The sequence below is a fragment of the Schistocerca piceifrons genome, chromosome 8 (genome assembly GCF_021461385.2).
Source record: "Schistocerca piceifrons isolate TAMUIC-IGC-003096 chromosome 8, iqSchPice1.1, whole genome shotgun sequence".
Lineage (NCBI taxonomy): Eukaryota > Metazoa > Arthropoda > Insecta > Orthoptera > Acrididae > Schistocerca > Schistocerca piceifrons.
In genome coordinates, this window is record NC_060145.1 from 407280841 (window position 1) to 407298062 (window position 17222).

At 40.4% G+C, this 17222-nt stretch overlaps 1 protein-coding gene across 4 annotated transcripts in view; it reads right to left on the reverse strand.

The window, feature by feature from the left end:
• LOC124712559 (putative uncharacterized protein DDB_G0282133) overlaps positions 1 to 17222 on the reverse strand; it is a 173341-nt gene that overhangs the window by 20184 nt on the left and 135935 nt on the right. For all 4 annotated transcript variants that reach the window (XM_047242870.1, XM_047242871.1, XM_047242869.1 and 1 more), the window contains one exon: positions 9335 to 9650. In XM_047242870.1, coding sequence (XP_047098826.1) covers positions 9335 to 9650 — 316 coding nt within the window. The remainder of the gene's footprint in view (positions 1 to 9334; positions 9651 to 17222) is intronic.

Below are 17222 nucleotides of genomic sequence, written 5' to 3' on the forward strand. Positions count from 1 at the left end.
GTGAATTCATTGTCCCAGGAAGGGGAAACTTTATTGACACATTCCTGGGGTCAGATACATCACATGATCACACTGACAGAACCACAGGCACATAGACACAGGCAACAGAGCATGCACAATGTCGGCACTAGTACAGTGTATATCCACCTTTCGCAGCAATGCAGGCTGCTATTCTCCCATGGAGACGATCGTAGAGATGCTGGATGTAGTCCTGTGGAACGGCTTGCCATGCCATTTCCACCTGGCGCCTCAGTTGGACCAGCGTTCGTGCTGGACGTGCAGACCGCGTGAGATGACGCTTCATCCAGTCCCAAACATGCTCAATGGGGGACAGATCCGGAGATCTTGCTGGCCAGGGTAGTTGACTTACACCTTCTAGAGCACGTTGGGTGGCACGGGATACATGCGGACGTGCATTGTCCTTTGGAACAGCAAGTTCCCTTGCCGGTCTAGGAATGGTAGAACGATGGGTTCGATGACGGTTTGGATGTACCGTGCACTATTCAGTGTCCCCTCGACGATCACCAGTGGTGTACGGCCAGTGTAGGAGATCGCTCCCCACACCATGATGCCGGGTGTTGGCCCTGTGTGCCTCGGTCGTATGCAGTCCTGATTGTGGTGCTCACCTGCACGGCGCCAAACACGCATACGACCATCATTGGCACCAAGGCAGAAGCGACTCTCATCGCTGAAGACGACACGTCTCCATTCGTCCCTCCATTCCTGCCTGTCGCGACACCACTGGAGGCGGGCTGCACGATGTTGGGGCGTGAGCGGAAGACGGCCTAACGGTGTGCGGGACCGTAGCCCAGCTTCATGGAGACGGTTGCGAATGGTCCTCGCCGATACCCCAGGAGCAACAGTGTCCCTAATTTGCTGGGAAGTGGCGGTGCGGTCCCCTACGGCACTGCGTAGGATCCTATGGTCTTGGCGTGCATCCGTGCGTCGCTGCGGTCCGGTCCCAGGTCGACGGGCACGTGCACCTTCCGCCGACCACAGGCGACAACATCGATGTACTGTGGAGACCTCACGCCCCACGTGTTGAGCAATTCGGCGGTACGTCCACCCGGCCTCCCGCATGCCCACTATACGCCCTCGCTCAAAGTCCGTCAACTGCACATACGGTTCACGTCCACGCTGTCGCGGCATGCTACCAGTGTTAAAGACTGCAATGGAGCTCCGTATGCCATGGCAAACTGGCTGACACTGACGGCGGCGGTGCACAAATGCTGCGCAGCTAGCGCCATTCGACGGCCAACACCGTGGTTCCTGGTGTGTCCGCTGTGCCGTGCGTGTGATCATTGCTTGTACAGCCCTCTCGCAGTGTCCGGAGCAAGTATGGTGGGTCTGACACACCGGTGTCAATGTGCTCTTTTTTCCATTTCCAGGAGTGTATTTATGAATGTGACAGTTGTTAAGACCTGTGATCGAGTGTCGAGAACAAACTGCACAAGTGAGTAAAGGTATTGTATGGGTGTAGTCTGTTTGTCTGCAAGGGGTTTTATAATGGGCACCACTTATTATTCTTATTACACTGTTCTGAGTAGTGTGCATTTTCTTCTTTAGTGAAGAGTTGCTCCAGAATATGATGGTGTAAAAATAAAATTTGTGACAGTTAACTTTAACAATGCCTCTCTCCAAGGTCTGCTCATACCTATAAAGCAAAAGTTGCAATGGTTGGACATTTAAGATCTGTAATATGTAAATTCCTGTTCCAGATCTTGTCAATAAAACATATGATATTTAAAAATTCTCTTTAGTGTTATTGAGTTTTCACTCGGGTGGTTTTTTTTTTTTTTTTTTTTTTTTTTTTTTTTTTTTTTTTTTTTTTTTTTTTTTTTCCAGTGTGGTCAGACATTATAAAGTACAAAAGCAATATATATTGTTTTTTAATCCAAGTTCAGTAACAGATCACTTGCAGAGAACCAGCAAATAACTTTTATCCACATTCTGGAACACTTAAAAGTTTCAGCATTAGGCCATATAAAACTTGCATCATTAGCAATGTGAACTCTGAGCCATGTAGAAAGTAAGTGTACTAGACCCCACGTTTCTAAAAAAAAGGAAAAGCCTACTTGGGGGAAAAAACTGTAGAATATGTTTCCATATAATCACCATCTCATTCAGTGCAAGTGGTGAGCCATGGCAAATGTTTCTTTATGTCCTCCTTGAAAAACTCTCCCCCCATCTCTTTCCCCCACTACGTAACCTCTATCCTTATCTGTTCACTGGTTAAAAATTTAATTCCTTCTCAGAGGTGAAAAGATGATAATCTGAAGGCGTGAAGTCAGGAGAATATGGGGCTGGTTCAAAACATTCCAACCAAATGAGTTCAAGAGCACCTTTGCGACTAAGGGTTGGGGAGAATGGGCATTGTCGTGCAACAAGCACACAGAGGGGTGTCTGCATTGCCCTCCTTTTGTTTTGAATGTTCCTTATGAGCATTTTTCTCACAATATTATTGTGTACTGATTGTCTCCCACAGAGGCGGAAACTTGACCAAAATGATGCCTTTTCAGTCCCAAAACACTGAGTCCATGATTTTTTTTTGACTGGAATTGTGGTTTTTAATTTTCTGGAAGATGTGGGATTCCAAATCGGTTTTACAGAGAGTACTCTACTGCATTGGCTCCTTACTTATCGCGAATCTCTTGCCCAACGTAAAGTCCCGAGCGACTGGAAAAAAGTGCAGGTGACGCCTGTATATAAGAAGGGTAGAAGGACGGATCCTCAAAATTACACACCAATATCCTTAACATCGGTTTGTTGCAGGATTCTCGAACATATTCTCAGTTCGAATATAATGAATTTCCTTGAGACAGAGAAGTTGCTGTCCATACATCAGCACGGCTTTAGAAAGCATCGCTCCTGCGAAACGCAACTTGCCCTTTTTTCACATGATATCTTGCGAACCATGGATGAAGGGTATCAGACGGATGCCATATTCCTTGACTTCCATGCGAACCATGGATGAAGGGTATCAGACGGATGCCATATTCCTTGACTTCCGGAAAACATTTGACTCGGTGCCCCATTGCAGACTTCTAACTAAGGTACGAGCATATGGGATTGGTTCCCAAGTATGTGAGTGGCTCGAAGACTTCTTAAGTAATAAAACCCAGTACGTTGTCCTCGATGGTGAGTGTTCATCGGAGGTGAGGGTATCATCTGGAGTGCCCCAGGGAATGTGCTAGGTCCGCTGTTGTTTTCTATCTACATAAATGATCTTTTGGATAGGGTGGATAGCAATGTGCGGCTGTTTGCTGATAATGATGTGGTGTACAGGAAGGTGTCATCGTCGAGTCACTGTGGAGGATACAAGATGACTTGGACAGGATTTGTGATTGGTGTAAAGAATGGCAGCTAACTCTAAATATAGATAAAAGTAAATTAATGCAGATGAATAGGAAAAAGAACCCTGTCATGTTTGAATACTCCACTAGTAGTGTAGCGCTTGACACAGTCATGTCGATTAAATATTTGGGTGTAACATTGCAGAGTGATATGAAGTGGGACAAGCATGTAATGGCAGTTGTAGGGAAGGCAGATAGTCGTCTTCATTTCATTGGTAGAATTTTGGGAAGATGTGGTTCATCTGTAAAGGAGACCGCTTATAAAACACTAATACGACCTATTCTTGAGTACTGCTCGAGCGTTTGGGATCCCTATCAGGTCGGATTGAGGCAGGACATAGAAGCAATTCAAAGGCGGGCTGCTAGATTTGTTACTAGTAGGTTTGATCATCACGCGAGTGTTACGGAAATGCTTCAGGAACTTGGGTGGGAGTCTCTAGAGGAAAGGAGGCGTTCTTTTCGTGAATCGCTACTGAGGAAATTTAGAGAACCAGCATTTGAGGCTGACTGCAGTACAATTTTACTGTCGCCAACTTACATTTCGCGGAAAGACCACAAAGATAAGATAAGAGAGATTAGGCCTCGTAGAGAGGCATATAGGCAGTCATTTTTCCCTTGTTCTGTTTGGGAGTGGAACAGGGAGAGAAAATGGTAGTTGTGATACGAGGTACCCTCCGCCACGTGCCGTATGGTGGATTGCGAAGTATGTATGTAGATGTACATGTGACAGCATTGTGACAATTGTTTTTTTTGTCTTGGGCTTGTAATGAGCTATCCACCTCCAGTCACAGAGTTGAGAAAATCCTCATCTTCCAATTCAAAAAGTCGCTCAATAATCTTGCAGGCAATACTCACCCGTTTTTCTTGTGCTGCTCTTTCAGCTATTTTGGGACCAGTCTTGCATGCAGTTTGTGGCACTCCAGTGTTTCTGCAAGTGTCTCACAAAAGAGTTCTGGAGAGTTGGGGACACATTGCTGAAATTTCGTCCACCATCAATCGGCAGTCTTCACGAACAATTTCCTCGAATTTTTTTCACACACCAACTCATCAGTCAAAATGGAAAGTATTCCACTCCTCTGTTTGTTTTTAACATTTGTTCTGCCTCCACTAAACACCCCACACCACATAAACAAACTTGTTCTGTCCATAAGACCTTTGCTGTAAACCGTTCCGATTTGTCAAAAAATTACAGTAGATGTCATTCCCTCTATGATTAGGAAGTGGGTCAAAACATGGGGCTCACACTTGATGAGATTTTTTACTGACATCTTTCATGCAACTGGGCAATAAAACATGAGTTTATTTACTACCGTGTTCCTGTAATGCTCGCTCTCATCTGAGGTTACCCGCCTACCACTCAGGTGTTGCTAACCCCAAAAAACAGAAATTCACAGTAAACTTACTTTCTGAATATGCCTTGCATACAAGCTTCTTGGATACATGAAGGCATATCAGTTATAAACTGATCTAAAAATGTTTTGCAACACCTAAATATCTGCCAACATGTGTGGGCTTAGAGTCAAGAGGACCGGGAAACTAAAAAATAAGGCTTATGAAACTGAAAAGATACATTCACCGTGAAATAAAAACAAAAATAAATGCAATCTGATCAAGAGTGCACGCTTCTTAAATCAAAATCTGATGCTGAGTGCTATCCAATAATGTGTTGTCCACAAGGTGATTAAGATGTTGCTGCTCAACCTATTACAATTATTGACAGTGGTCCCCCAAACTGTGTAAGTCTCAACTCGTCTGATGCGTGCTCAATCAAGTCCATTATAGCATCCCACTGAACTGATTCCTGCCAAGGGGTTCAGTAGCTGGGCATTGTACGCTCATGCATTGTTTGATGCAGCTCTCCACGCTACTCTATCCTGTGCAAGCTTCTTTATCTCCCAGTACTTACTGCAATCTACATCCTTCTGAATATGCTTAGTGTATTCATCTCTTGGTCTCCCTCTATGATTTTTACCCTCCACGCTGCCCTCCAATGCTAAATTTGTGATCCCTTGATGCCTCAGAACATGTCCTACCAATCGGTCTCTTCTTCTTGTCAAGTTGTGCCACAAACTCCTCTTCTCCCCCATTCTATTCAATATCCCCTCATCAATTATGTGATCTACCCATCTAATCTTCAGCATTCTTCTGTAGCATCACATTTCGAAAGCTTCTATTCTCTTCTTGTCCAAGCTATTTATCGTCCATGTTTCACTTCCATACATGGCTACACTCCATACAAATACTTTCAGAAACGACTTCCTGACACTTAAATCTATACTTGATGTTAACAAATTTCTCTTCTTCAGAAACGCTTTCCTTGCCATTGCCAGTCTACATTTTACATCCTCTCTACTTCGACCATCATCAGTTATTTTGCTTCCCAAATAGCAAAACTCCTTTACTACCCCAAATAGCAAAACTCCTTTACTACTTTAAGTGTCTCATTTCCTAATCTAATTCCCTCAGCATCACCCGATTTAATATGACTACATTCCATTATCCTCGTTTTGCTTTTGTTGATGTTCATCTTATATCCTCCTTTCAAGACACTGTCCATTCCGTTCAACTGCTCTTCCAAGTCCTTTGCTGTCACTGACAGAATTACAATGTCATTGGCGAACCTTAAAGTTTTTATTTCTTCTCCATGGATATTAATACCTACTCCGAATTTTTCTTTTGTTTCCTTTACTGCTTGCTCAATATACAGATTGAATAACATCGGGGAGAGGCTACAACCCTGTCTCACACACTTCCCAACCACTGCTTCCCTTTTATGACCCTCGACTGCCATCTGGTTTCTGTACAAATTGTATATAGTCTTTCACTCCCTGTATTTTACCCACGTGGTACTGGCCCAAAAAATGACTGACCCACATCCCCGCTAAGCCCATGGCCGGCACACTTGGTATGTGCATTAGTAATTGACCCCCTCTCCACTCTTTAATGAGTGGAGTCCATACAGTGAGTACATATAACAGCAAAATTCACAGCACCTGAAGAAGATGGCTGGGTCAGTCGTCAAAATATTGTGGATAAAACAGAAATGAAAACTTGTCGGAACACCTGGAAGCACAATGTTAAGGAGTCATGCTAAACCTGCATTCCGTGAAGCGAATCTCATGCCAGTAATCCACATTCCATTCCAAGTGTTCCCCTGTCCACCTTAAGGCACATGAAGGTGCTGGGGTTGTAATATTGTTCATAATGAATGCCTAGAGGTGAAATTGATCACATATTAATTGCCAAGTATTATCTGAGCTCTCCCAGTTTAATCTATAAAAGCAGTGTACAGTTCTGTTGCTTCCTCTTTTTAAGAATTTAAATTTGTTGAAAGTGGTTATCTGTTGGTATTGTTACACCAAGCCACCATTATGAGGCAGCTCAACACTGTTTTGAGTGTCATAACAATTGTTGAATATTCTAATCACTTCACTGTGGTGTATGCCAATTCAGTGGGCAACTTCCTGTGCTGACAATCCTTCTTGTCATAAGGTGACACTGTGTACATCTCCTAAAATTGAAACGACCCCTGGAGGCTTGACAAAGGCTGAACAGTGCACATAGGCTGCGTTTACCCACACACAACTAGGCACAGCACATACTATTAAAGTGCTCAGTGAGAGATTTTTTACCTTTACTACACAGACAGCTTATAAGCTAATGAAAACCCAACACTATATAAAACACTATATAAAAAACTGATTGGAATCTCCATTCGAATTCTGTACAAGGATGAAAAATCTGCCCAACATTAACTTCCCAGACAATGAATCTAATCTACTTACAAAAGGCTTGAAATATAATTTAGAACCTAAATTACAAATGTGAAACATCTAATAGCAACTACAAATGTGGCAATTGGTATGACAAGTCTGTCAGTTAATAGCAAAATGAACAAACAGTTAATATGCCAAAAATTGTGGGAAAGGAATTACACAAAGTGAATGTATATAAACAACAAAGACAGAACACACTGCCCTCAAAGCCTCTAATAAAAAAAATTACATGCAAACAATGCAATAGCAGTAAAATCAGACAAAGGAAACGGTACCACTATAATAAACCACAACTATGTAAAGTTATGACATTTTTCAAAACTAACATCGCAGAACTACCACATAATGCAACGAACAACTATACACCGCAACTAAAGAAACTATAAAAAACTGCATCATATACCACAAAAATTTGCATATTTTAGCAAAAGCAATCCTAATGGCAAATTGTCTCTTGTGACATTACAAACCCATATACCAACATTCCAGTACAGGAAATAAAAGAACAAAATCTTTTACACCATGGGAAAACTTTTACCACAGGAACTTATGAAATCATAGATCTCCTTAAAAACTACTTTATCCCAAAATTATTTTGAATTCAATGGAGAAATTTGCACCCACACAGATGGAGTGGCTATGGGAAACTGTGCAAATATATTTCTCAACACATTACAAGAAAAGCTTTCAATTCACAGCAGCCAATACGTAAAGAAATCATCTATGTTATAAATACGAAGACGACACTTTACTGCTGATTGAGGGAAACAAAACAGACAGCAACAATATCCTCAGGCACTTAACAACCTACATCTCAGTACCAAATTTACTGTGGAACTGGAAACAGATAATTCAATAAACTACTTTGACCTGAAAATTAGCAAAGATAAAATCCACCACACATGTGACATATAAGGAAAACCTATCACCAAAGATAATATAATAAATGCCAACACTTGCCACCCTAAAACACAAAAGCATGCCATCTTCCACTGAATGATTTTAAAAAGTAGTCAATTCACCTCTAGATCAACCAACTACACAAAAAAAGCTGGAAACGCTCTGGTACATAGCCTACAGAAATGATTTTGATACCAATACTGTAACATCAGCTCACTACATCGTCACTGCCGTAACTAAAACTTACTGTCTCAAAAACTTTATTGACATAATAGACTATGAAAAGTGAATGTCATATGGAAATAAAACACACAAACCATAGATAAAATTCAAAGGAAAATAAGAACATTGAAATGTAAAATCATCTCTGGTAAGTTTGTTAACATATAAGTCACTTGATACTTGCAGTAAACCAAAACAGGCCTGTGATGTAAAATATTAAATATATTATCTTATTGCAGCTGGTTTTGGAGCTTTCATTTACATAATTTTAACCAGTGTAAATAACACAAACACACGCAGGGCCAATATTAATTCCAGGGGTACAGCTGTAGTAATTATTCCTTCCTCTGAAGAAGCTGTTTTCTTGAACACTGCCTAGATTTCTTAATGAGATGCATTGCCATACTTGACATTTTATTATATTTTGTTGGGATGTTTACTTCTAACTTCAAATTATAAATTTTGGTATTAAAAAAAACTATACGGCAAGCGTTTTTCAGTGCACTAATATTTGTATCTCCAGCTTTTAACACCTATAGGAATTATCTGATAAATTTAGTTAAATACATTTCTAATTCTTCAAGAAATATTTTCATACATTTTGTAGGTGATAAGTGCAAACTAGTTAGCAGTAAAATTTCCAATACTATAATATTTGAGATTCTCTAAGAGAATGCTGTGAAATACACTAACAAATGCCACTGAGAAGTCACAGAAAAAAACAGTCTGTAATAATCTGTTGTTTTAACGTTGTATAATCTGACTCTTGCCAAGAACAAGGGAAGCTCTGTGGAGAGACTGTTCCAAAATCCCAATGGACACTGATTAAGTAACTTATTTTGAGATTGATGTGTTAATGTTTTTGAGAGCATAAGCTTTCTTAAGTACCTATTAATAATATAGGAGAAGCTTCACTGTATTCAAATTCTTACATTCTTAGGCACTGAAAAGTAATAGTCATAACAATGTCTGGAATGACAGTGCCATTTACAAACAATCTCTTAAACAAAGTGATGCCTAGTTTTTGCAATGTTTATAAATCAACTAGAGTAGAAGGAAAACTCTCACTATTAAATTACATACCTCATCGTAATTGTAAACTATGATTTGTGCACCTGTTCCTGAAAAGATGCTTTCTATAAGTGGCTTGACACGGCGCCACTCCAATCTGTCACGACCACAACCAATGCGAGGCATTGCAATTTTTTTCACATTGTTCTCAATAACATGTTGACCCATAGCCACAAGACTCCTTTCTAGTGTTTCCATTGTTGGTTTCCCAGTACTCTCACGTTTAGTCACAAGGTAATAAATGAAGCGGCTATCAAGTTCCAGCACTGCAACCTGCCCTTGTCGTTTACGTTGATCAAGAAGCTCATCCACACGTCTGAACGTCTGCCTGCAACAGGAAAAGTAGTACACTCATTAAGTTTTGAAGTTACAAGAGAGCGTTGTTTATAATACAACATTAAAAAAGAGTGAATGTGGGCATTAATGTGGCTGCAACTTGTGAAAGAATTAGTTGCACTGATAATAGCAAAATGTTAATGCCCCTCTTATAAGGAAGTGTAAATTTATGGGTTTAAAAATAGGAAAACCAAATTGTGTCCCCTGAAGTTTGGAGTGTCATGTTTTAGTCAAAAGCAAGTGTATGATTTCCATTTGTTATTGCCTATTCAGGCCTTCAGAAGGGAGGAAAATATATACAGTGAAGTCTGATGCCAACAAAAAGTGCATTCACACTTCACTGTCATCAAAAAGCCTTAATTAAACAGTCTGTCATGTAAAGAAAGTGATAAGCAAGTGACTGAAGGCGCCAAAAAGCAATCACTGATTGTTAGAAAAGTGATCAAAAATAAATCCTATTCATAATGGATGACTTTCCGTGAACACATGATGACTGTTTATGTGTATATATGACTGAAATTGCAAATACAGAGTGTGACGCTCGAAAATGAAAACACAGGCATCATGAAGGAGACTACTTAGATAGAATATCCACCTTTTTTGTTTAGGATTCATTATGTTAACTGTGAATTAGCATTTGATGTGCGTTAATGTGTAAATTTTATTACAACATAGAAATTTGTTGAAGCAACAGAAAAACCATAATAAATTGAGGTAATACAGAGCACCTGCCTTTATTAAGCTGGGCATTGTTACACAAGAAGGGATAGCTGTATTCATTTGTCATTTAATGATAGTAAGGAAGTATTTCACTTAGTACAAGGAGGTTGCTGTCGATGTCTATACAGTTTAAGTACAGGTTATAACGGTTCAGCTTATATTTCTGAAGGTTTTTTTTTTTTTTTTTTTTTTTTTTTTTTTGTGGTGGTGGTGGTGGGGGATGATGATGATAATAATAATAATAATAATTTTTTAATAATAATAATGTTGCTCACAGAAGTAAAATGGGAATTAGGTCCTGACTAAAAGGCTGTGGAAAATAAATATCATTATCTGGTCACTGAGCAAAGCATTCTTGAGCTACGTGAATATGCCATTAATTGGAAAGAATAATGTTTGACAATAATTGTACCAAATATTACTCAAATGATATTTATCGCTTAACAATGCCACATCTAGTGGAATGATCACTGATGTGTTGTGGTGTTATTATAATCAGAGTGCAAATCGTGTTCAGAATATGACTGTAGAGAAATGGCTAAAATTGGGCGTATTTTGGTTTCCTAAAACCAAATAAGAGACCAATTCAGAAATTGGACATGGGGTACTATTAAGGATTGTAACCAAGCCACAGGTGAAGCAGTTTCATGTGTCCATCATTTGTGCTATGATCGCAACTGACACTAATTGTATCTCACAGGCTGCTTGAATTTGCGCACATCAATGGACTGATTGGCTAACTTCAATGCTAATTAACTTGGAAATGGTGCGATTTATCAAAATTTTTCTTAACTATTATTTCTCAGCACAACCTATCCTGCAACATCTTGATAAGCTTTTCATGCTTTTCTGACCATCCTGTACAGAGTGTACAACAATGTAAAGCAATTTCAACTACCACTGCTGTGAGTATGTAGATTTTGAAAGAGCAGGTAACAAGAACACCGTTATTCTCCATTTAAAAATTTACTGGTCTGAGTTGCCACAAACTGAGGTAAAAGGATATTTCAGGAATGTTCTGTTCAGAGGTGCCAATGCCTCAAATGTCTGAGGTTTTTCTGTAGCAAATCAGGAATTTGTTTTCATGGGAAGTGAACAGTATACGTAAACCAGCTGAATTCAATGAATTGGAGTTGTAGTGATTCGAGAATTTCTGCGTAAATTCTAGAACCACTCGGCCTTCCACCATCTCAAACACGATATTTTAGGTGTGAATGGGAAAAAGGAACCCTGTCTACTGCGTGTCACCTGTCTGTGTGTGTACATCTGAAGTTTGTTGTGAGAAGACTGTAGACACGGCGGTCGAACGGCACTGACAAGTACTTGTCGGTCGATCCATGGAGGTTGTAGTGAAAGCACACGGAAGAACCAAGGAACTACTGTGTTATTCTGTGATGTTTTGTAATTGTGACTATTGTGAGTGACAAAAGAACTGTTGAGTGGAGAAAGACTTTTAAGGAACTCTTAACACAGGCTTACTAGAGACAAGACATGGTTGGTTGGTTGTTTCGGGGAAGGAGACCAGACAGCGAGGTCATCGGTCTCATCGGATTAGGGAAGTATGGGGAAGGAAGTCGGCCGTGCCCTTTGAAAGAAACCATCCCGGCATTTGCCTGGAGCGATTGAGGGAAATCACGGAAAACCTAAATCAGGATGGCCGGACGCGGGATTGAACCGTCGTCCTCCCGAATGCGAGTCCAGTTGGCAAGACATGTTTATGATTTCTGTGGTTGTTACACCAACTCTGTTGTAAATGTGTCTTAATTGTGTCTAATGTGAGACAACACAGATGACTTACAAGAAGCCGAATATTTATGTGAGATATGGCAATTTGTTCTTTATGGAAGCTGAAATACACAGACAGTGAACTAAAAGTATTCTTTGAGTACCTACTTATTTCACAAGTAGGGAGAGAGAGAGAGTTAGAGAGTTAGAGAGAGAGAGAGAGAAAGAGAATGTCTTATATGTTCCTTTAACTAGCATTATTCTTTGGGAAATAAGGTTTTAGAGATTCCAGTAGCCGGCTAACCAGTGAAGAAGATCAGCTGCGCATTCACAAGTAAGTTGACTCGTGTAAAAGAAGTGGGAAGATTGGAATCCAACTTCCCACATCCTTGACGTCAGAAAACATCGGGGTGGGGGGGGTGGGGGGGGGGGGGGGGGCTGCTGCTGGGAAGGACAACTAATTTTCACAGACAAATCAAAAAAAATTTTGTTTCGTGCTTTTCTTTCAGTCTACCCCATAACAAAACTGACAACTACAAAAGAGAGAGAGAGAGAGAGAGAGAGAGAGAGCGAGAGAGGAAAAACTAAAACACATACTATTTTCCTAAAGAAAAGTTATACAATCAGAGTAATACATGACTGTGATCGCTAGTATCTTGATTTTTCATTAATTGGGAAGTCATCTGTGATATGTTCTGCTGTTACTATATCAGAAGATGCCAATCAGATAATTGACACAGGATTAGGGCTCATAGTTAGTCGCATTATAATAATGTCAGTGAGTTATAAATATAACTGCAACATAAACTTGGCCTTCAAAGAACAATGCAATGTTGTTGTTGTTGTTGTGGTCTTCAGTCCTGAGACTGGTTTGATGCAGCTCTCCATGCTACTCTATCCTGTGCAAGCTTCTTCATCTCCCAGTACCTACTGCAACCTACATCCTTCTGAATCTGCTTAGTGTATTTATCTCTTGGTCTCCCTCTACGATTTTTACCCTCCATGCTGCCCTCCAATGCTAAATTTGTGATCCCTTCATGCCTCAAAACATGTCCTACCAACCGATCCCTCCTTCTAGTCAAGTTGTGCCACAAACTTCTCTTCTCCCCAATCCTATTCAATACCTCCTCATTAGTTATGTGATCTACCCACCTTATCTTCAGCATTCTTCTGTAGCACCACATTTCGAAAGCTTCTATTCTCTTCTTGTCCAAACTAGTTATCGCCCATGTTTCACTTCCATACATGGCTACACTCCATACAAATACTTTCAGAAACGACTTCCTGACACTTAAATCTATACTCGGTGTTAACAAATTTCTCTTCTTCAGAAACGCCTTCCTTGCCATTGCCAGTCTACATTTTATATCCTCTCTACTTCGACCATCATCAGTTATTTTACTCCCTAAATAGCAAAACTCCTTTACTACTTTAAGTGTCTCATTTCCTAATCTAATTCCCTCAGCATCACCCGATTTAATCTGACTACATTCCATTATCCTCGTTTTGCTTTTGTTGATGTTCATCTTATATCCTCCTTTCAAGACACTGTCCATTCCGTTCAACTGCTCTTCCAAGTCCTTTGCTGTCTCTGACAGAATTACAATGTCATCGGCGAACCTCAAAGTTTTTACTTCTTCTCCATGAATTTTAATACCTAGTCCAAATTTTTCTTTTGTTTCCTTTACTGCTTGCTCAAGATACAGATTGAATAACATCGGGGATAGGCTACAACCCTGTCTCACTCCTTTCCCAACCACCGCTTCCCTTTCATGCCCCTCAACTCTTATAACTGCCATCTGATTTCTGTACAAATTGTAAATAGCCTTTCGCTCCCTGTATTTTATACCTGCCACCATCAGAATTTGAAAGAGAGTATTCCAGTTAACATTGTCAAAAGCTTTCTCTAAGTGTACAAATGCTAGAAACGTAGGTTTGCCTTTTCTTAATCTTTCTTCTAAGATAAGTCGTAATGTTCGTATTGCCTCACGTGTTCCAACATTTCTACGGAATCCAAACTGATCTTCCCCGAGGCCCACTTCTACCAGTTTTTCCATTCGTCTGTAAAGAATTCGCGTTAGTATTTTGCAGCTGTGACTTATTAAACTGATTGTTCGGTAATTTTCACATCTGTCAACACCTGATTTCTTTGGGATTGGAATTATTACATTCTTCTTGAAGTCTGAGGGTATTTCGCCTGTCTCATACATCTTGCTCACCAGATGGTAGAGCTTTGTCATGACTGGCTCTCCCAAGGCCAACAGTAGTTCTGATGGAATGTTGTCTACTCCCGGGGCCTTGTTTCGACTCAGGTCTTTCAGTGCTCTGTCAAACTCTTCATGCAGTATCTTATCTCCCATTTCGTCTTCATCTACATCCTCTTCATTTCCATAATATTGTCCTCAAGTACATCGCCCTTGTATAAACCCTCTATATACTCCTTCCACCTTTCTGCCTTCCCTTCTTTGCTTAGAACTGGGTTGCCATCTGAGCTCTTGATATTCATACAAGTGGTTCTCTTCTCACCAAAGGTCTCTTTAATTTTCCTGTAGGCAGTATCTATCTTACCCCTAGTGAGACAAGCCTCTACATCCTTACATTTGTCCTCTAGCCATCCCTGCTTAGCCATTTTGCACTTCCTGTCAATCTCATTTTTGAGACGTTTGTATTTCTTTTTGCCTGCTTCATTTACTGCATTTTTATATTTTCTCCCTTCATCAATTAAATTCAATATTTCTTTTGTTACCCAAGGATTTTTATTAGCCCTCGCCTTTTTACCTACTTGATCATCTGCTGCCTTCACTACTTCATCTCTCAGAGCTACCCATTCTTCTTCTACTGTATTTCTTTCCCCCATTCCTGTCAATTGTTCCCTTATGCTCTCCCTGAAACTCTCTACAACCTCTGGTTCTTTCAGTTTATCCAGGTCCCATCTCCTTAGATTCCCACCTTTTTGCAGTTTCTTCAGTTTCAATCTGCAGTTCATAACCAATAGATTGTGGTCAGAATCCACATCTGCCCCTGGAAATATCTTACAATTTAAAACCTGGTTCCTAAATCTCTGTCTTACCATTATATAATCTATCTGATACCTTTTAGTATCTCCAGGATTCTTCCAGGTATACAACCTTCTTTTATGATTCTTGAACCAAGTGTTAGCTATGATTAAGTTATGCTCTGTGCAAAATTCTACAAGGTGGCTTCCTCTTTCATTTCTTCCCCCCAATCCATATTCACCTACTATGTTTCCTTCTCTCCCTTTTCCTACTGACGAATTCCAGTCACACATGACTATTAAATTTTCGTCTTCACTACCTGAATAATTTGTTTTATCTCGTCATACATTTCATCTATTTCTTCATCATCTGCAGAGCTAGTTGGCATATAAACTTGTACTACTGTAGTAGGCATGGGCTTTGTGTCTTATCTTGGCCACAATAATGCGTTCACTATGCTGTTTGTAGTAGCTAACCCGCACTCCTATTTTTATATTCATTATTAAACCTACTCCTGCATTACCCCTATTTGATTTTGTATTTATAACCCTGTAATCACCTGACCAAAAGTCTTGTTCCTCCTGCCACCGAACTTCACTAATTCCCACTATATCTAACTTTAACCTATCCATTTCCCTTTTTTAATTTTCTAACCTACCTGCCCAATTAAGGGATCTGACATTCCACGCTCCGATCAGTAGAATGCCAGTTTTCTTTCTCCTGATAATGACGTCCTCTTGAGTAGTCCCCGCCCGGAGATCCGAATGGGGGACTATTTTACCTCCGGAATATTTTACCCAAGAGGATGCCATCATCATTCAATCATACAGTAAAGCTGCATGTCCTCGGGAAAAATTACGGCTGTAGTTTCCCCTTGCTTTCAGCCATTCGCAGTACCAGCACAGCAAGGCCGTTTTGGTTAATGTTACAAGGCCAGATCAGTCAATCATCCAGACTGTTGCCCCTGCAACTACTGAAAAGGCTGCTGCCCCTCTTCAGAAACCACATGTTTGTCTGGCCTCTCAACAGATACCCCTCCGTTGTGGTTGCAACTATGGTACGGCCATCTGTATCGCTGAGGCACGCAAGCCTCCCCACCAACGGCAAGGTCCATGGTTCAGGGGGGGGGGGGGGGGGGGGGCTTAAACTGGTAATTTTCAAAATCAATGCCTCCCCAATATCTTCAACAGTTATCTGGCAAGTCTCCAATGGCTCTCTGCCAGCATGGACCCATTCCTTGTATTCCATTGTTTCTTCAGAGTCATAGTCTTTAAAAGAGTCACCAAGAAAAGCCTCTAGTCGCATTTTTCCTGGACATTCCTCACAATGTTGGAGCATACAATTTTTTGATTCCAAACTGCATACAGTTTTGTTTATTAATTCCTTGTAGTAATCTTGAATGGATGTTGCTGAAGCCAACATTAATTTGACATTTTGATGAATAGCACATACACATTCTGAATGTGATCCAGAAGCACCAGCTGTTCTACAACATTTCAGCCTGAGCTCACAAAATTTTGAGAAACTTAGTTCATTTCCATATTGCTTACAATAAGCAATGAATATTTCTTTAAGGTTACAAAGGAGTAGGCATTTCTCCTTGTGAATCTTTCCCCTTTATTCTTGCTGCAACACAATCCTTTTCGCCTGGGCATATATGAGAAAACTCATCATCTTCAAATAAAGTGAGGAAATTTAGTTTTATTTCATAAACGAACTTTTTCCCCTTCTGGGTTTGCAGGTGTTGCCACAATCCCATCTTCCATCTTTAGTTTCCTAACCTTCTTCACCATCTTAGTTGAAACAGCAAATTCTTTAGCCATTTTTCAGTAGTCCAGCTATTTGGGGCCAGGGTGTAAATTTGAACTTTACTGCCACTGCTTAAAGTCCGAAGTTTAATCTGAAGTTGTTCCAAGCTTTGCGCTTTCAGAACTTTGCACTTTATGTATCCCATTGAATCCCTTTCACTGACCCGTTGAAGCTTTAGTAGTGATTCTCCAAGTGATGATGATGAAGCATCAACACCATCAATGTCTTCAGTGGATGGTGATTCTTGCTTATCCTGACGGGATGATTCTTTTCGGGCATTTCATGTCTACATTTGGCACAAATCTTCTGACGGT